This window comes from Quercus lobata, chromosome 7 (assembly GCF_001633185.2).
Source record: "Quercus lobata isolate SW786 chromosome 7, ValleyOak3.0 Primary Assembly, whole genome shotgun sequence".
NCBI lineage: Eukaryota > Viridiplantae > Streptophyta > Magnoliopsida > Fagales > Fagaceae > Quercus > Quercus lobata.
In genome coordinates, this window is record NC_044910.1 from 5,773,780 (window position 1) to 5,793,493 (window position 19,714).

General features: G+C 36.0%; 3 protein-coding genes across 15 annotated transcripts; all 3 read right to left on the reverse strand.

Moving 5' to 3' along the window:
- Positions 1-2,012: 2,012 nt before the first annotated feature.
- Positions 2,013-5,642, reverse strand: LOC115952549. 4 transcript variants are annotated; one of them, XM_031069717.1, is made up of 10 exons: positions 5,537-5,642; positions 5,158-5,431; positions 4,972-5,068; positions 3,859-3,983; positions 3,672-3,753; positions 3,437-3,584; positions 3,201-3,358; positions 2,987-3,098; positions 2,528-2,889; positions 2,013-2,383 (listed from the first exon to the last, which is right to left on the reverse strand). In XM_031069717.1, the coding sequence occupies exons 2-7, from the start codon at positions 5,225-5,227 to the stop codon at positions 3,257-3,259; spliced, it is 624 nt and encodes a 207-aa protein (XP_030925577.1). In that variant the 5' UTR covers positions 5,228-5,431; positions 5,537-5,642; the 3' UTR covers positions 2,013-2,383; positions 2,528-2,889; positions 2,987-3,098; positions 3,201-3,256. The 4 variants fall into 4 exon arrangements, 3 of the variants coding, with proteins under 3 accessions (XP_030925577.1, XP_030925578.1, XP_030925576.1); XM_031069718.1 differs by lacking the exon at positions 2,987-3,098; XR_004083462.1 differs by lacking the exons at positions 3,672-3,753; positions 3,859-3,983.
- Positions 5,643-5,680: 38 nt separating this feature from the next.
- LOC115953094 lies at positions 5,681-15,659 on the reverse strand. 10 transcript variants are annotated; one of them, XR_004083649.1, is made up of 10 exons: positions 14,055-15,659; positions 13,346-13,510; positions 12,963-13,254; positions 12,538-12,706; positions 12,331-12,412; positions 9,308-9,803; positions 8,712-9,036; positions 8,172-8,306; positions 6,642-6,691; positions 6,165-6,281 (listed from the first exon to the last, which is right to left on the reverse strand). XR_004083649.1 is itself a non-coding variant. In XM_031070581.1 (9 exons), exons 1-2 carry the CDS (start codon positions 14,010-14,012, stop codon positions 12,998-13,000), a joined length of 924 nt encoding a protein of 307 aa, XP_030926441.1. In that variant the 5' UTR covers positions 14,013-14,048; the 3' UTR covers positions 5,681-5,701; positions 6,642-6,691; positions 8,172-8,306; positions 8,712-9,036; positions 9,308-9,803; positions 12,331-12,412; positions 12,538-12,706; positions 12,963-12,997. The 10 variants fall into 10 exon arrangements, 8 of the variants coding, with proteins under 8 accessions (XP_030926441.1, XP_030926443.1, XP_030926446.1 ...); XR_004083648.1 differs by having other exon boundaries at positions 13,346-13,909; XM_031070581.1 differs by lacking the exons at positions 6,165-6,281; positions 14,055-15,659 and adding an exon at positions 5,681-5,701 and having other exon boundaries at positions 13,346-14,048.
- A 405-nt stretch (positions 15,660-16,064) lies between these two features.
- LOC115951442 (protein SUPPRESSOR OF npr1-1, CONSTITUTIVE 1-like) lies at positions 16,065-19,714 on the reverse strand (the record flags this gene model as incomplete). The annotated part of the gene is made up of 2 exons (XM_031068648.1): positions 16,065-17,130; positions 17,326-19,714. Coding segments are annotated over 2 exons (3,117 nt in total), but the record flags the coding sequence as incomplete, so codon positions are not given.

Sequence of the window (19,714 nt, forward strand, 5' to 3'; positions counted from 1 at the left end):
ATTAGATCAAATCATTGGAGTGGTGCAATTGCACAAAGGTTGTCACTTCAAATTTTAAATCAAACAATGGCTATTTCAATTTCTTATATTTTATATATAGTAAATTTGAAAAAAAATAATCAACGGAGAACATGATAATCAATTAATCATATACAATTTAAAGGCAACATTTTAGGAAATTGTCTCTGTTTTACAAAATTTGGACAGCTATAATAGCAATGATCGAAATGAAGTACATGGCTTTACCAAAATATGACCAAAAGTCAGAGATCATGAAGCACTAAAATACGAAAATGTAGTGACTAATTGAAAGGGTTTATGGGAAAAATATGAAAGAAAGAAATAGAAGCACACTTTATGGCCTTTGGGATTTTCCAAAAAGGGTCAAAAGTGCACACTTGATGTGCGGTTCATTGAATGCTCCTTGGCTTTGGGGTTTTGCAGTTCATGCTGTAGGAGTGATAGGCGCAATTATAACAGCATTACTAACTTATAGTATAGTAGTATATAACTATATATGTAATATCTGGTATATGAGGGGTGGCTTGATATTTTCGAATTTAAAATATCCCTTTTAGGATATGAGAGGAAATGAAGTCATCAATATCTTAATGCAAAATATTTGATGTAGCTCTTGGTAGCATATGTAAGCACACCCTGTTATGAAGGCCTGGAATTTGACAAAGAGATAGCTGTGAAGGATTCAAAGGCTGTTTTTAAAGCAGGGGAAAAGAAATTGGGAACTGATGAGAAGACCTTTATCCACATATTCAGTGAACGAAGCAGGGCACAATTGGCTGCTATTATTTCTGCTTACCATGACATGTATGGAAATTCACTTAAAAAGGTATATATATATATATATATATATTTTTTTTTTTTGAGTAATTTTATATTTTTGTTTTTGTATTTTTTAATTTATATAAAAAAAAAAAAAAAAAATCTTTTGCCCGAAGAAAAGAAGTGCTTATTCAATGTTGAAATTTAGGCCGTGAAGGGCGAGTCATCGGGGCTTTTTGAATATGCTCTCTTGACAATTTTAAGCTGCTCAGAAAATCCAGTGAGATACTTTGGTAAGGTATCATCCCACATTCTGGGTTTAATTGTTGTTTCTCTTTGGTGAATTTGATTACAATGTATAAGTTTTTCATAATAGTAATTTCACAAACTGGTAGTTTCATGCTAAGTAGTTAACGTAAATAGTACTTTTTGCTATTCAGGTTTTATCATTGATCATTTTGTGGAAAATAAAAGAGGCAATAGTAGAGTTATCTGGTACACGTGTATCCCTTTATGTTGGATGATTTTAGTACTGTTAACTACTTTAAGTTTGAAGAATAGTAGTCCGGAATGATTTCCTTAATTGAAAAAAAAAAAAAAAAATTCATTCTAATGTAAAAACCAATGGGAATTAGTTTGGTTTTTGAAGGCATTTCAGCACCCTAAAATAATGAGGTATGCCAAAGCTTACACATATTTTCTGTTCCCTGTGTGGATAAGGCCCATGTTATTGTACATAAACATGGATCAATTTGTAGTTGGACAGCATCATGATAATTCTATAAAGCTTTTGCATAATTTCCTTTTATTATGAGCTGCTAAATATCCCTCACATTATTCCAATAAATTATAAGTTCTTCCATTGTAACGATTAGAAACCAACAGAACAAAAGTGGACTTAACTCATTGATTTATGACTATATTCACTATTTTTATACTAACATTAGATAGGAATGAAATTATGCTTTGTCAAACTATTCTGTCCGTTTCCATATGGACCATATCTCTAGTTTTAGCTTGGGGACTGATGACACTACCCTTATAAGGGTAATTGTGACAAGTACTGAGATTGATATGCAGTACATAAAAGCTGAATATCTGAAGAAATAGAAGAAGACATTGAATGATGCCCCTGCAATTACATATATGTACTTACATATTTGTATTGTAAGAATTCCAATTAAAACAAAGTAGAGATTAATTATAGTAAAAAGTTTCTTGTATATGTGATATAAAATCAACTGAAATGTAAACAATCATAATATATCATGAAATGGTACAGCTGAAATTGTGTGGAGTTCAAACAATTTATAAGAAGCTGTCCAATACATAGCAAACACAAACACATTCAGTGCCAAACAACCAGTGCACCATTCCAAGTCTTTCCAAATCATAATCAAAACAAAATCCACCACCATTGTTAAGTTGCAGTAACTCAGTTTATACAAATGCACAACTTAATACGCAAGTTTAATTTTTCCATGTATTACATAGTAGAAGTAAAATTATTAGGACATGTGATATGCAATCACTTCTTCTTATTCTGGGAGCTGCCTGTGTTGTTTGAAGTTTGTTTGGAGGTTCTTTTTTTTGTAAGATCTTTCTGCACAGTAAGGGGAGAATACATTTTTCAGATTCATTGTTCATTGTGCATAAATATTTAAATTTCTAATAAGGTTAACAAAAAAACATTATTAGTAAGAAAGGTTATGATGAAGCAATTAATAATGAGTTTTTGTCTTCTTACCAATTGTGTATTTCCAAAGACGTCATCTATTAGGTTGTCATCGGTTACATCCTTCAAGCTTGTAAGTAATTTAATATCTGAAGTAGCAATAGAATTGTTTGCAATAGTTTGGTCATGGCTGAACAGTGTTTCTGATGGTTTAATCTGAATGTTGTCAGCAACAACATTTCCTGAGTGTTTGTTAGACTCAAATTTAAAGACACTTGTGACAGTGTAAACTTCCCATCCCTCTTTGACATTGTAATCATCAACTTTTATTTGGAATGTATAAGATTTTCCAAGCAAGCTTTGAATTTCTTGAGGTAATTTATTTTTCCAAGCAAGCTTTGAATTTCTTGAGGTAATTTATTTGGCTCTTGATTCTGCACAACATGATGTAAGGCCCATAAATTGTTAGTATAATAAAAACATAATGTTTAAGCATAAAATTGGAAGTGGTTAAGAATTTAGATTAGATACTTTTGAAGAAAGTTCCATAGCAGTTTTTTGAATTATTTTTTCTGCATCTTTATCAAAAAGAACAAAAGAAGCTATCCCAGTATGATCCTTCACTTGGATTTGTAGTTTGTAACTGTATATAGTAATGAGAGAAGTTAGAAAGTGTGCTTCATTTTGTTTTCCTATGCAGTCATTTGAACAGTTATATAGTATAAACAATGTAGAATTTAGTCACCTAGGCATAGGGAACTGAGATTCAGAATTGAAACTGTTGCACCAAAACATATTATTTTATTGTTTTACTTTTCGCTTGCAAAGTTGACATGAGATATAATTCCACCCAAATTTTGTTTCTATGTTTACAATATCCGCATGACAGGTAAAAAATCTTTCCTGCAAAATTAGTCATTCTAGTTAGTTTTGTTTGAATAATAAAGATTTAGATTTGAAATAGTTCAAGATAAAGAAAACCTTGACTCCTTCCACCCATTCCAGTGCTTTAATTTCTGCCAATGACATCGTAGTTTGCAATATCAATTCTGATTCAAATTTGGGTTTTTTGTCATGTGCTGGAATAGATCGAACAACATTATCGTATTCATCCTCAGCAACTTTATATCTGAAGAAAGGAAGAGATAAAATTTTTAATTAAAAAAATCCATTCATAATCCATCATAGAGAATTAGTAAAGTAAATGTTTATGAACCTGTCAATGAGCTCAGAAACCTCTGCAATGTCCAAATTGACGTAAATTTTAGTTGCACTTGTGGTGTTAAGATTCAGTTTCCCTTATTAAAAAAACCATAAAACACATTGAAGAATTTGTTATACACATTTTTTTTTTTATTATATAAAAAGTGTTATATATACATATACTACCTATCTTTCAGTACCTTGGAATGCTTTTACAGTTGTTGAAGTAACAATAATTATATAAGGACCTTCATCTTCTTTGAAGTCATTTTCAGTAATTGTTTCAGCACTTTCATCCCACAATGATATTTTTAGCTCTTTGTCCCTAATGGTACATTATAGCATTCAAAAGACATTAAAATGTGAGATTTGCTACCATTCATGATTAAATACAGTAGTAAAAACAATCCTAGTGTTAATAATTGAAAGAGTGGAAAACTTGAATAAGCAATTCACCTCTATATTTACACAACCATGTAAAGTAAAAGGGAACACATAGGAAGCCTACAAATTTAATTGAATAATAGAACCATAGTAAACTCATACTTAACAGATAAACGTGTTGAATAAGTGATCACATAAAGGAATTGGGAACATTATTAAATAATTTTCAAAGTTTTGATACTTAATAGCATGGTTTCATGGCAGGCCTGCCAAAATCACATGCCATAACCAATACCTATTGTAGCATTGAGTCCAATATTACTGAAACCATCTCCATTAAATAGTCTGAAACATTTCAAAATATGCAATTTGAAATTCAAGTATAACTTTTATGATGGGTGCAATGTGCATCTCATGTTCAATTTTTAAATAGAATTATATTCAGTGCAACCCTCTCTAAACTCCATTTAGAAATGGTACCTAGTCAACTTAATAGTGTGTGCAAGACTAGACCAACCCGGCTTCCCATCCATACTATAAAATTAATAATAATTATTGAATGTTACTGAAATAAAACTTAACATTTATATTTGATTAATTATAATAGAGTTGAACTCTATAACCATAAATGTGCAACACAGCTAGGTTCAAAAGTCCAATCTGGTCATTAGTGTTCAAACTGAGATAGAAGTACTTTTCAAGTAGATATTTATAGTTCAAATATTAAAAAAGGATAGTTTTTCATATAAATAGGGTGGTGGGCTCAAACCCAGTTGGAAGGAAGATGAATAGAAATAAAAGTGCATGGGTTCAGAGACATTCATATATTTCTTTTATCATTTAATTTTGTCAGAATGGCAAACAGAGTCACATGAAGAAACAAAAGAATTATTTTGAGGTAAATGGGAGTAAAATGAAATGTTCATTACTCAGGTAGTAGAATTTGGAGATTTCTTATATTTGTAGAGCCGTTGTGAAAGTGAACTTGTTCAATGGGTCCAACAGCAGTAAGTTTGCCAATCATATCTGCAAGTTTGTACACGTAAAAAATAATGTTTGAAGGATGAATTTTGATTAATTAAAATGGGGAAGAGGTGAAGTAAAACATAATTTACCTGTTAGGTAAGAATTGTCATTCAAACGATTGTTGATACAATCATATGTTGCAAATTCAAAGGCATGCATAGGTATGAGTTCACTTTCTTCATTGCACTCCTTAACCGAAGTTGTTAAGAGGAAAATGATGTTCAGGTCATTTGAAACCAGTCTATAACCTTTATTTGTCACGATTACTTTAAAGTTTGAAGTGATAAAGGTTCCTCATTCACGTAGGATGGTACTAAATTTCTGAAACACATTCTTTCTTACAATTGCATGCATTAAGCTTTTCTGTAAAAAGGGAAATGGAAGTCAAAAGTTAGTTTATATATTATATTACAAATACAACTAATAGTTGAAAGATTCAAACATTTTATTGTTGTCAAGTATGATAACCTTTTCATCGATAAAGATCATGTCAAGACTGATGAAGTTATTTCCACTTCTCTTATTCACTGCTTTCCACATTCTGCATATTCTCACTCTAATTCTCCATGTCTCCTTAGCATAAGATATTTGATCAAGAAAGCTGTATCCTTTGGACATTGTTATACCGCACAGCTGCAATAAAATGTAAATGTATTAGAGATACTATTAAAAATGATAATGGAAGTTTTACTTTAAAAACAATGTAAACAATGCACAAAATGTTTATATGAGGATTTAAGCTCATTTTACATTTTACCTGTAGGTTTTTGTGACTCCCATGCCAACACCTCGTGAATTTACACCTTGTGAATTTATATAGTCTAAAAAGCGGCATCCATTGCCAGGAAGCATGGTGCATAATGAGAATTACTTCGGTGGAAGATTGATTTCTGTTGAAATCACATGGTATGGTGGTGGCAATGTAGTATCTGTGGTGGGATCGTGGAACAACTGGCAGACTAAGTAACATAACTTTTCATTTTCCAAGTTTCAACTTAATCTATTTTTCTCCTTTAACTTCATAATTTGATATTGATGAACTCCCCCCTTTCTTTCTTTCTTTCTTCAACAGGGAGGACTTGCAGAATATAGGAAAAATTGCTTCTGTTACTATGATGCTTCCATTAGGAATACACTACTTTTGCTTCATTGTTGATGGAGAGTTGAATTGTGCTCTCAACTTGCAACGGGTCAATAATAGCGGAGGAGATCACTATAACATAATCAAAAGGCCAATCTTAGGAGCAAAAGCACCAACATGAAGTACCACTATATATATATTTTGTTGCAGGACAAAATAAAATAAAAACCCTTCAATTTCACAAACCCTCACAAACCCAGAAATCGTTTCACATGCAAACCTCAAAGAATGGAGAAAAAAAAAAGACCACACAATTAGATATCAAATAAAGATATTAACTTGTTCTCAAGCCAAAAAAGATTAAAAAAAAAAAAGATGCTATCTTGTTATCAAATAGAAAACAAACATGCAACATTAATCATAGAAAAAATAATATTAAAATTATTCAAAAAAAGAAAATTCACTAAAAGAAAGGAAAAAGAATTTACTTACATTTCCTTAGGAGAATGTGCTCTTTGCTTCCTCAATCTTCATTGTATCACCTTTAGAAAAACAAAATCACAAGATTGCAATTATATTTAAGCTCCTTGGGGGGCTAAGAAATTACATAAAAAAATAATTAGGTGGAAACAAATTAATAGACTCTTGTAATCCAAATTGAATTTCAAAACCAACAACACTCAAACTAAAGCAATTATCAACATTAACGGATCAGTAAAACTAAATAAAGTTAAAACGATTCATAAATGTCTGATGCATTGAAGGTTAAGAAACCATAATACTCCATTTCTTTGTATTAAAATGGATACAGTCGAAGAGTTAGAGAAAGAGCATCCTTTTTGTACGGACTCGTCGCTCTGGGTCTGGGTTAATACTGTTGCCGAGGAAGAGAACGGCTCCAATGGGAGTTTGGTCTTGTTCCAAGGACAAAGACCTCTTTCTTTCATTTAATAGTTGTGGCTCTTTGATTTTTTAAGGTAACTAATTCAAAACTAATAAGCCCTTAAAAATTTTAAAATAAATTATTGGGAAAGGCAATAGATTCGTACAGCAGGCAATTTTCTCTCTTTAAGGCGCATTAAAGAGACATTAGAGAAAGATTCTGTTTCTAGCTAGAAAGACATTAGAGAAAGAAGAAATGAGAGTTGAGGAGGAAGAGGAATATGAATATGCTAAGAGCACAGTTGAGTAATTGACAAGGTTGTGTGAAAAGCAGCAATAAAGCTTGTTAGGAAGGTGGTTTAGATGGCTGCTTAAGATGATCAAGTTACTCATTGCTTTTGAAGATAATGATACTGTCAAGTGGCTTGATTTCTTCTGCTGATGTCACAACTTCAAGATGATAAAAAATGTAGCAACTTATCACTAGGGTTCTTGGGTAATTTTGTTTGTCACTAGCTGAACCAACATCCCAAGAGAAATATATTAATACAACAAACCTCAGGAGAATTTTTTTAATGAATAAATAATTTTTATTTATCAAAACACTAGAAGAAAAAACTTCAAACAAAGCTGGACACAAATAACAGCCCAGCAAAAACAAAACTCAAACAACCCCACCTCTCTGCTACCAAAGTACAAACAGCTACATTTGCAACCACACTTTCCAAGCCCAACAGGGCACTCAATCGTTACAACAATGCAACTTCATCTCATAAGTAGACATTGCTCCAATCACAAACTATTGAGTTGGTGGAAGCTTTTATGCTTATTTGTTGCGTAACAAACTAATAGTAGGTTATTTTATGCTTATTTGTTGTGTGAACAAAATAATAGTATGTTATGCCAAATAGAAATAGAAAAGACAATCACACATGGAACACAAAGATTTACATGGTACGGCTTTAGGCCTACATCCACAAACAGTGTCCAACAGAAAATTTCACTAGTAGGAGATTACAAAATAGCACAAAAGCATGGGACAAGAGAACTTTAATTTCTCTACACTAATTCCACTACCTAAACTCTATAAAACCAATTAAACAAAGCCACACATATATATACACACATTGACATACATACATTAAAAAGGAACCCTCAGTTAACTCTTGACCGGTCTAGTGAGTGCCAAGGTGGGTTTGAGCTAATTTTTCAACGTCCCTCTTGTGACTTTCCCTCTTACCACTGCGATAGGCTTCAAGTTTCTTGGATCCTCTCCTACCATTATATAAAAAGTGCCCCAACAAGAAGAAAATTTTGTATTATTCAAACCTGATGAAAAAAAGTTTAAAGAAACAAGTGCATGGATTCATGGAATGAATTTAATTTTTGAGTTTGGGGTGATTAGGATGTGAGTGCCAAAAGTAATGTTAACCAGCACAATACTTTGAACTTTCTTTTTTTCCTTCTCTCAATGATAGTATATGTACAAAAACAGGGGTAAAAATCTAAAAAGAAAAACCCCAATTTAGACATATGACAAATTTAAATTTTTGATCATGCCAATTTAAACCTGACAATCAAAACCCACACTTTCATTTCATTGGATTCCCCACCTCAAAAAAATAAAAGAGAATATCAAGACTTGTAAACTATAATACAAGAAGAAAGATGATGACTTACAGGAAAAGAAGTCGAAACATTCCTTGTACTAAATTCTTTAGAATCAGCCATACATCCTCCAAGTCTTTGGATGGGGTTCGTCTCTAGAGTAGCCTTCTCCACTTGGTCCAGTCCCGCCATCCTCATCACGGCTTCACTTATTTCTGCTACCTTCTACGGTTGAATCACAAAGATCATGGCGGAGATCACCCAGATCCTCAGAGTGTTCTGTTGTTGATGCTTAACTGTGCCATAGTTTAATTGAGATCTTCAATGTCTTGGTAACTATCCCTCTTCCCTCCGTGAATGGATTCAAGCGTCTAGGACATTTCATACTATCCTCGTACTAAATCAAAGTTCACCAACAAGACATCAAAAAAATTTGTATAACTCCAACCAGATTATTAAAAAAAAAACTAAAAAAAGAAAAGCAATATGGTATGATTTTAATTTTTGAGTTTAGGTTGATTTTGCTGTGAGTGTTAACAGGTAATTCTAAGGTACAACTAGCCCAATACTTTGAAGTTAACAATTTAAAAAAAATAAAATAGTATATGTCCCAAAAAAAAAAAATGATGATGACTTGTAAAGTAGTAAGAAGAAAGATGATCACTTACTGGCAACGAAGTCGAAAATTTCCCTTTGACTAGAATCCTCAGAATCAGCAATAAATTCTCCGACTTTATAAATTCATTTTGGCTGTGGTTCCTCATTAGAGTAGCCTTCTCCACTAGGTGTCCAGCCCCATCATCCTCATCATGCCTTCGCTTAGTTCTGCTACCTTCTGAGGCTGAATCGTCAGGATCATGATCCTTAGAGAGCATGCTGCAGTAGATGCCTTGGTATATTTCTGAGCTCTGCAACTTTGTGTTCTTCTGGTTGTTATTGTTGTAATTTAAACTTGCAGGTATTTCTACATTTACAAACAAGGTTGTTCTTATTGAAATGCCACTTTTGATCCTTAGAATTGGGATGAGTGTGTGCCCATTGACATTCAACGAGTTACTTCCAGGCCGTGATATTTCTTATGTAAAGAATTTGCTGTTCTTGGATGTTTCTAGAAGAGAAGACCTAGAGAGACATTTCCCTCCACCACCAGAAGATTCCACCAACCTGTTGCTAAAGATTTGTCAACATATAGTAAAGGACTAGCTAGAAAGCTTGTTGTCATGCTAACTTATTAACTTCTTACTACTACCTATGTACATACATACATACATGTATTTGTGATGTGTGTGTGCATGACATCTAAATTTTGTGTCAGGATCAATACTTGTTTTTGGTCATACTTTTAACATACTAAATTTTGTTGTACATTCAAGTTAGGGAATATGACTAAAAGTGAGACCAAAGTGACCTGCATGCTGCAGGGGTAGTTCTGGTTTTGGAAGTTTGTTGTGTGGTTGCCACCTTCTCTACTTACCTACTCCCCTTGGATATACAAATAATGTCCTTTGCTCCCAAAGATGGGCATGAGAAACAGATTCAATTTGCATTAAGAGCAAGGATTTGGTGCAATGATCTCTGCTTTAGCCACAAAACAGCTGCCATACCCCAGTAGATCCTTTGAGATGGTTCACTGTTCAAGGTTGTGTCAACTGGCACGAGAATGGTACCTTTCCACCCTAAAGCTATTTGTTTATGTTGGATTGATTGGATGGGAAATGTAAATCCAGAAGCACCCGTAAACATAAGCTCCTAGTTTGCAGTATGTTTTTCATAATATCTGGGGGAGTTTAGGAAATATGTCTGGTGTGGCTGCTAACTCTCAAAAGATTAAGGTTTTCTGTGCTGCTGCTCCTGACGGAATGAAGAAGTGAATATTTGAGCTCTTGCAATTCAAAAAGGCTCACCACTTGTAAGATAGCTCAGGGTTTCTCTAATTTCTCGAAGACCTGGTGCAAAAGTATGTTTGCTCCTTCTCGATAAGATAACAAGCAGAATTGAATCCTGGACAGCAAGGAACCTTTCCTTCGCAGGATGGCTCCAGTTCTTTATAGCCTTTAGGTTTAACTAGTCCAGCATCTTCATATTGCCAAAGAATTTTATCAAGGCTATTGCACAGATATTGAGCAGTTACCTATGGAAAGGAAAGGAGCTTTAGAGGGCTACAGTATCTTGGGATGTTGTATGCAAGCTAAAGAGAAGGTGGATTAGGTTTGAAAGAGGTGCAAGAATGGAACTAAGAAACCATAATGAGACATATATGGAATCTCTTTGCTAAGGCAGGCTCAATTTAGGTAGCTTGTGTTAAATAAAACCTTTTGAAATACAAGAGTTTCTGGTTTGTTAACATTCCTCAAGTAGCACTCAGGGATAGGCGGAAATTCTTACTCTTTGGCTGTGTTTGTTTTAGGTATAAATGATTTCCGAAAAATATTTTACACTCGGGTCCATGTTTGGCATCACCTGAAAATAAAGTCAAACTGAAAATAGAATTCAGTTTGACCGAAAAAATCCTTGCCAACCCATAAAATCATTTCCGTTCCCAATTTACCTTCAAATGCCTTCCGGAATTACTCATTCCTCACACACTCCTCTCACACACGCACCAACCTCATTTCAGCTCCAACCCACACACTACCTCAACTCCACACACAGTCCAACACAAGACGGCCGCACAGCCAAGCCAAGGCCAGCACAGATCATGTTGCCCCCGCCGCCGCCCCCTCCGCCCAGATCACTCCACCTGAAGCACATCCTCACCAGACTCACACCCAAAGAAAGAAGACCCATCCCTCAAGCCGAGCAAAGAGAGGGTACTTCGTCAACCCATCCCTTGTCCTCGTCCTCGTCCTCTGCCGATCCATCCCTCGTTCTCAGGGTAGCCACCGGAAAATAGATCGGACCACCGTGAGTCCATGACCCCAGTGAACGACCCACCCCTGAGCCAATCGGACCACCATGAGCAACCCACCCCTAAGCCAATTTGTCCACCATGTGCGCAACCCACTCCTAGATCGAACCACCCAGTGGGTGACCCAGTCCTAGATCGAGCCGCCGCCTTTAGATCGACCCACCGTGTCCATGTCACCACTACCGTTGCCACCACCAAGTCAACCACGAACCGATCTCTCTCTGTCACTTAATCTCTCTCTCTCTGTCCCTCTCTCACGATTGGTCTTGTGATTTTAATTTTTGATTGTTTATATATTTTGATTCTCTGTAATAATATTTGTTTGGATCCTAAGAAAATGTGAGAATTTTTCTGTTATAAAATTTGTTTAGGATCTGAGAAAATGGCTGAGAAAATGTGAAAAATTTATAGGAAAATAGCATTTTCAGAATGTTACCAAACACCGAAAATCGTTTTCTGGACTATTTTCCATTGCAGAACCAAACACCCGGATTTCATTTTCTTTACGGGAATTCACTTTCCTCTGCATTCATTTTACACTCGGAATTCGATTTACATTGAACCAAACGCAACCTTAGTTGCATTGTCAGGACATTACTGAAGTTTGAAGTGGGATCAGGTTGTATCATTTTCCTATGGCATGATTGGTAACATCCAGATGGAATCCTAATTCAGAAGTATGGTACTCAAGTCATACATAATGCTGCCAGCAAAAAAAAAAAAAAAAAAACTAACAAGGAACAAATTAAGCACTCAGGACAAAATGCTACATTGGGGTTATACCAGTGATCTAAAATGTGTACTGTGCAGGAAGATCTTGGAATGTAGAGCACACTTGTTCCTTGAGCGCTTTTTCACTAGGAATCTGGAAATAATTAGATTTCAATATATATTTGTATAGGAATAGAAGTTCAACAGAACATTTGCAGGACAAAAAAAAATATTTAATCAATAATAAGAGCCATTTGACAGTTAATTTAAATAGCTGACCATTTTGAGTGAAAGGAGAGATCCTACTTGGCTAATTCTTCAACGTGGCTCTGCTAACTATCCCTCTTACCGCCGCAATAGGCTTCAAGCTTCTTGGACGTTTGATCCCTTCCTTCCATTATATAAAAGTGCCCCAACAAGACAACAAGAAAAATTTGTATTATTCAACCTGATTTTAAAAAAAATGTGGCTATATGAGTGCCAAAGGTAATGCTAAGGTACAACTTGCAGAATACTTTGCTTTTTTTTTTTATATAATAATTTATTTAATTATTAATACTAGTATGGGAAATCCAAAAAGAAAGGCTCTCTAATTCTTTGTTATCAATCAAAAGCCACACTTTCATTGGATTCCCCTCCCCAAAAATAAAAGACAACAGTAAAACTTGTAAATTGTAATAGCAAAGAGAAAGATGATGACTTACAGGCGAAGAATTCCCTTTTACTAGATTCTTCCGAATCAGACATAAATACTCCAAGTCTTTGGATCTGGTCCTTCATTAAAGTGGCCTTTTCCACTAGATTCTTCCAAATCAGACATTCTACCTTCGGCGGCTGAATCGTTCAATATCACAATAGATTCACCCAGACCCTCATAAAGCGTGCTGCTGTTGTTGCTGTTCTGTGCCAGGGTTTGATTGATATCTTCGATGTCTTGGTAACTACTACATTCGTGAATGGCTTCAAGCTTCATGGACATTTGATCCTCTGCATCCACTAAATAAAAGAGCACCAACAAGTAGTTGTAGACAATGACTTATAGATGTTAAAAGTTAAAACTTGAAAGTAAGAACAAAGATAGACTTACTCGCAAAGAAATTGGAAAATTCCCTTTGACTAGGATCCTCAGAATCCTCCATAAATCCTCCAAGCCGTTGAATCCTCTTTGGCGGTGGTTCCACAATAGGGTAGCATTCTCCACTAGATCCTGCCCCATCATCCTCATCATGGCTTCGCTTATTTCCGCTACCATCTGCAATTGAATCAGCAATATCATGATGGATTATGATGCTGCTGTTGTTGATGCACTGTGCCATAGTTTTACTGGGATTTTTGATGTCTTGCCGGTATATGAATCGGACCCCAATTTTCTCCACCTCCAAGTTCCGAGAAGATGCTCTAATCTTAAGAGGATGAAATCCATTCCAATAGGAATAATAGGTCAGCCAAAGGTGATGTGATTCAATTGTACCATATTCTTTCCTAGAACCAGAAATTTCTCCCTCATTCAATGGAAATCCATCGATTCTAAATGAAAGCTCCCAATCACAAGGGCATTCACGCCACTTGTTGGGAACAAAAACAACACAAAATGCAATTCCAATTGATGCATTAGACAAATTAGAAGGCACTTGTACTTTCAATTCATGACCTGTACATTCATGGTTAAAATATTTCAGAATTTCACTTCCTGGAATAATAATTTTTAACTTCTTTGGTAGTGTAATACTTTGTCCTTGAAATATACAAAGCATAACATTTAGAACTTGGAGAGAGAGAAAGAGAGAGAGACAGACCTGAAGCATGTAATTAATGCCCTGAAGCATGCTATTGTCAACCAATTTGAAGCAGTTGAAAAACAGGAATTGCAAGTAGGTGCGATCTGACCTAGAAAGATAAAACTGCAGTTCTGGCAATCTCTCCAGTGAGGTACAATCGTCTGCAATTATAGAATCAATAGTTGGCGGAACATTTTCCAATGATTGAAGACTTTCGCAACCCTCCAAACAGAGTCTTCCAAGATTTAGAGAGTTGAGACATGCTTTCAGGAAGGGAAACAAAATTATTTCCACTTAGATCTAAGTATTCTAAAGAGGACAAGCAGCCAATGTCATTGGGGATTGACCAAAGATCGCGGTGACTAAGATTCAAATCTGTAAAAGATTGTAGACCTGACAAGGAAGGCAATGATAAGCCCACCAGAACCGGACTTGTTTGCAGGGAATAATATATAAATGAAGGCAAAAATATTCTTTCCGTGGTAGGACTTGTTGGCAAGTAAGATAATGAAATCCATAAAGGTTCTATCGACATAGGACTTGCTGGCTGGGAATAAAATTCAGATAACTTCCATCCACAGATATGAAGCTGTTTGAGATTTTTAAGGAAAACAATGGAAGAAGGAACCTCTTATATGGCTGTCCAACACAAATTAAGTAGCTCCTAACCTTCCATATTTCCAATGTTCTCTGGCAAGTTGTCAAATTTTAAGCATCCAAAAAGATCAAGAGAATTAAGCAACTTCAAATTACAAATGGTGCTAGGTAGGCACACAAGATTTCTGCAACATCTTAGAGTTGTCAAACCATCAATTGATGAAGGCAACTCCTATATAGCTGTTCCACTCAAATAAAGCTCCTTGAGACCTTTGAGATTCCCCAAGTTCTCTGGCAAGTTGTCAAAATTTGAGCACCCACGAAGAACAAGCCATACAAGTGAATTCAAACTACAAATGGTGCTAGGAAGACACAAGATTCTTACAATCGTTAAGAGTCAATGAAGTAAGGGTTGTCAAACCATCAATTGATGAAGGCAGCTCATTTATAGTTGTTCCACTCAAGCGAAGGTTCTTGAGACCTTTGAGATTCCTTAGGTTCTCCGGCAAGTTATCAAAATTTGAGCACCCACAAAGATCGAGCACTTCAAGTGAATTCAAATTACAAATGGTGCTAGGAAGACACACAAGATTCTTACAATCGCTAAGAATCAATGAAGTAAGGGTTGTCAAACCATCAATTGATGAAGGCAGCTCATTTATAGCTGTTCCACTCAAATCAAGCACCTTGAGACCTTTGAGATTCCCTAGGTTCTCCGGCAAGTTGTCAAAATTTGAGCACCCACGAAGAGCGAGCACTTCAAGTGAATTCAAACTACAAATGGTGCTAGGAAGACACACAAGATTCTTACAATCACTAAGAGTCAATGAAGTAAGGGTTGTCAAACCATCAATCGATGAAGGCAGCTCTTTTATAGATGTTCCCCTCAAATCAAGACGATTAAGACCTTTGAGATTCCCAAGGTTCTCCGGCAAGTTATCAAAATTTGAGCACCCACAAAGATCGAGCACTTCAAGTGAATTCAAATTACAAATAGTGCTAGGAAGACACACAAGATTCTTACAATCGTTAAGAATCAATGAATAAGGGTTGTCAAACCATCAATTGATGAAGGCAGCTCATTTATAGCTGTTCCACTCAAATCAAGCACCTTGAGACCTTTGAGATTCCCTAGGTTCTCCGGCAAGTTGTCAAAATTTGAGCACCCACGAAGACAAGCCACACAAGTGAATTCAAATTACAAATGGTGCTAGGAAGACACACAAGATTCTTACAATCGTTAAGAATCAATGAAGTAAGGGTTGTCAAACCATCAATTGATGAAGGCAGCTCATTTATAGCTGTTCCACTAAATCGAAGCACCTTGAGACCTTTGAGATTCCCTAGGTTCTTCGGCAAGTTGTCAAAATTTGAGCACCCACAAGAGCAAGCCATACAAGTGAATTCAAACTACAAATGGTGCAAGGAAGACACACAAGATTCTTACAATCGTTAAGAATCAATGAAGTAAGGGTTGTCAAACCATCAATTGATGAAGGCAGCTCATTTATAGCTGTTCCACTCAAGCGAAGGTTCTTGAGACCTTTGAGATTCCCTAGGTTCTCCGGCAAGTTATCAAAATTTGAGCACCCACAAAGATCGAGCCACTTCAAGTGAATTCAAATTACAAATGGTGCTAGGAAGACACACAAGATTCTTACAATCGTTAAGAATCAATGAAGTAAGGGTTGTCAAACCATCAATTGATGAAGGCAGCTCATTTATAGCTGTTCCACTTAAATCAAGCACCTTGAGAGCTTTGAGATTCCCTAGGTTCTTCGGCAAGTTGTCAAAATTTGAGCACCCACGAAGACAAGCCATACAAGTGAATTCAAACTACAAATGGTGCTAGGAAGACACATAAGATTCTTACAATCATTAAGAGTCAACGAAGTAAGGGTTGTCAAACCATCAGTTGATGAAGGCAGCGCTTTTATAGATGTTCCACTCAAATCAAGACGATTGAGACCGTTGAGATTCCCAAGGTTCTCTGGCAAGTTGTCAAAATTAGAGCTCCCACAAAGACCGAGGCATTCAAGCGAATTCAAACTATAAATGGTGCTAGGAAGACACACAAGATTCTTACAATCGTTAAGAATCAATGAAGTAAGGGTTGTCAAACCATCAATTGATGAAGGCAGCTCATTTATAGCTGTTCCACTCAAATCAAGCACCTTGAGACCTTTGAGATTCCCTAGGTTCTTCGGCAAGTTGTCAAAATTTGAGCACCCACGAAGAACAAGCCACACAAGTGAATTCAAATTACAAATGGTGCTAGGAAGACACACAAGATTCTTACAATCGTTAAGAATCAATGAAGTAAGGGTTGTCAAACCATCAATTGATGAAGGCAGCTCATTTATAGCTGTTCCACTCAAATCAAGCACCTTGAGACCTTTGAGATTCCCTAGGTTCTTCGGCAAGTTGTCAAAATTTGAGCACCCACGAAGAACAAGCCATACAAGTGAATTCAAACTACAAATGCACACACAAGATTCTTACAGTGAATTTGTCAAACCATTTGACAGCTCTTTTATATGGTTGAGACTAGGAAGAAAATTTGAGCACACAAGTGATTCTTGGTGCTACACACAAGATTCTTACAATCGTTAAGAATCAATGAAGTAAGGGTTGTCAAACCATCAATTGATGAAGGCAGCTCATTTATAGCTGTTCCACTTAAATCAAGCACCTTGAGACCTTTGAGATTCCCTAGGTTCTTCCGGCAAGTTGTCAAAATTTGAGCACCCACAAAGACCAAGCTGAAAAAGCGAATTCAAACTACAAATGGTGCTAGGAAGACTCACAAGATTCTTAAAATCGTTAAGAGTCAATGAAGTAAGGGTTGTCAAACCATCAATTGATGAAGGCAGCTCTTTTATAGATGTTCCCCTCAAATCAAGACGATTGAGACCTTTGAGATTCCCAAGGTTCTCTGGCAAGTTATCAAAATTTGAGCACCCACAAAGATTGAGCCTTCCAAGTGAATTCAAATTACAAATGGAGCTAGGAAGACACACAAGATTCTTACAATCATTAAGAATCAATGAAGTAAGGGTTGTCAAACCATCAGTTGATGAAGGCAGCTCATTTATAGCTGTTCCAGTCAAATCAAGCACCTTTAGACCTTTGAGATTCCCTAGGTTCTCTGACAAGTTATCAAAATTTGAGCACCCACAAAGACCAAGCCAAAAAAGCGAATTCAAACTACAAATGGTGCTAGGAAGACACACAAGATTCTTACAATCATTAAGAGTCAATGAAGTAAGGGTTGTCAAACCATCAATTGATGAAGGCAACTCTTTTATAGCTGTTCCATTCAAGTGAAGGTTCTTGAGACCTTTGAAATTCCCTAGGTTCTCCGGCAAGTTGTCAAAATTTGAGCACCCACAAAGATCAAGCCCTTCAAGTGAATTCAAATTACAAATGGTGCTAGGAAGAGACACAAGATTCTTACAATCTTTAAGAGTCAATGAAGTAAGGGTTGTCAAACCATCAATTGATGAAGGCAGATCTTTTATAGATGTTCCACTCAAATCAAGACGATAGAGATCTTTGAGATTCCCTAGGTTCTCCGGCAAGTTTTCAAAATTTGGGCACCCACGAAGATTAGGGAATTGAAGCGAATTCAAACTACAAATGGTGCTAGGAAGACACACAAGACTCTTACAATCGTTAAGAATCAATGAAGTAAGGGTTATCAAACCATCAATTGATGAAAGCAGCTCTTTTATAGATGTTCCCCTCAAATCAAGACAATTGAGACCTTTGAGATTCCCAAGGTTCTCCGGCAAGTTATCAAAATTTGAGCACCCACAAAGATCAAGCCTTCCAAGTGAATTCAAATTACAAATGGTGCTAGGAAGAGATACAAGATTCTTACAATCTTTAAGAGTCAATGAAGTAAGGGTTGTCAAACCATCAGTTGATGAAGGCAGCTCTTTTATCCCTGTTCCACTCAAATCAAGACGATTGAGACCTTTGAGATTCCCTAGGTTCTCCGGCAAGTTGTCAAAATTTGAGCACCCACAAAGAACAAGGCATTCAAGCGAATTCAAACTACAAATGGTGCTAGGAAGACACACAAGATTCTTACAATCTTTAAGAATCAATGAAGTAAGGGTTGTCAAACCATCAGTTGATGAAGGCAGCTCTTTTATCCCTGTTCCACTCAAATCAAGACGATTGAGACCTTTGAGATTCCCTAGGTTCTCCGACAAGTTGTCAAAATTTGAGCACCCACAAAGATCAAGGCATTCAAGCGAATTCAAACTACAAATGATGCTAGGAAGACACACAAGATTCTTACAATCTTTAAGAGACAATGAAGTAAGGGTTGTCAAACCATCAGTTGATGAAGGCAGTTCTTTTATCCCTGTTCCACTCAAATCAAGACGATTGAGACCTTTGAGATTCCCTAGGTTCTCCGGCAAGTTGTCAAAATTTGAGCACCCACAAAGAACAAGGCATTGAAGCGAATTCAAACTACAAATGGTGCTAGGAAGACACACAAGATTCTTACAATCTATAAGAGTCAATGAAATAAGGGTTGTCAAACCATCAATTGATGAAGGCAGATCTTTTATAGATGTTCCACTCAAATCAAGATGATAGAGATCTTTGAGATTCCCTAGGTTCTCCGGCAAGTTTTCAAAATTTGAGCACCCATAAAGATGAGGGAATTCAAGCGAATTCAAACTACAAATGGTGCTAGGAAGACACAGAAGATGGTTACAATTTGTGAGAGTCAATGAAGTAAGGGTTGTTAAACCATCAATTGTTGAAGGCAACTCTTTTATAGCCGTTCCACTCAAATCAAGCTCCTTGAGACCTTTGAGATTCCCTAGGCTCTCTGGCAAGTTATCAAAATTTGAGCACCCACAAAGAACAAGGCATTCAAGTGAATTCAAACTACAAATGGTGCTAGGAAGACACACAAGATTCTTACAATTTTTGAGAGTCAATGAAGTAAGGCTAGTCAAACGTTCAATTGAAGATGGCAACCCTTCTATAGCTGTTCCACTCAAATGAAGAAATTTCAAACCTTTGAGATTCCCTAAGTTCTCTGGCAAGTTGTCAAT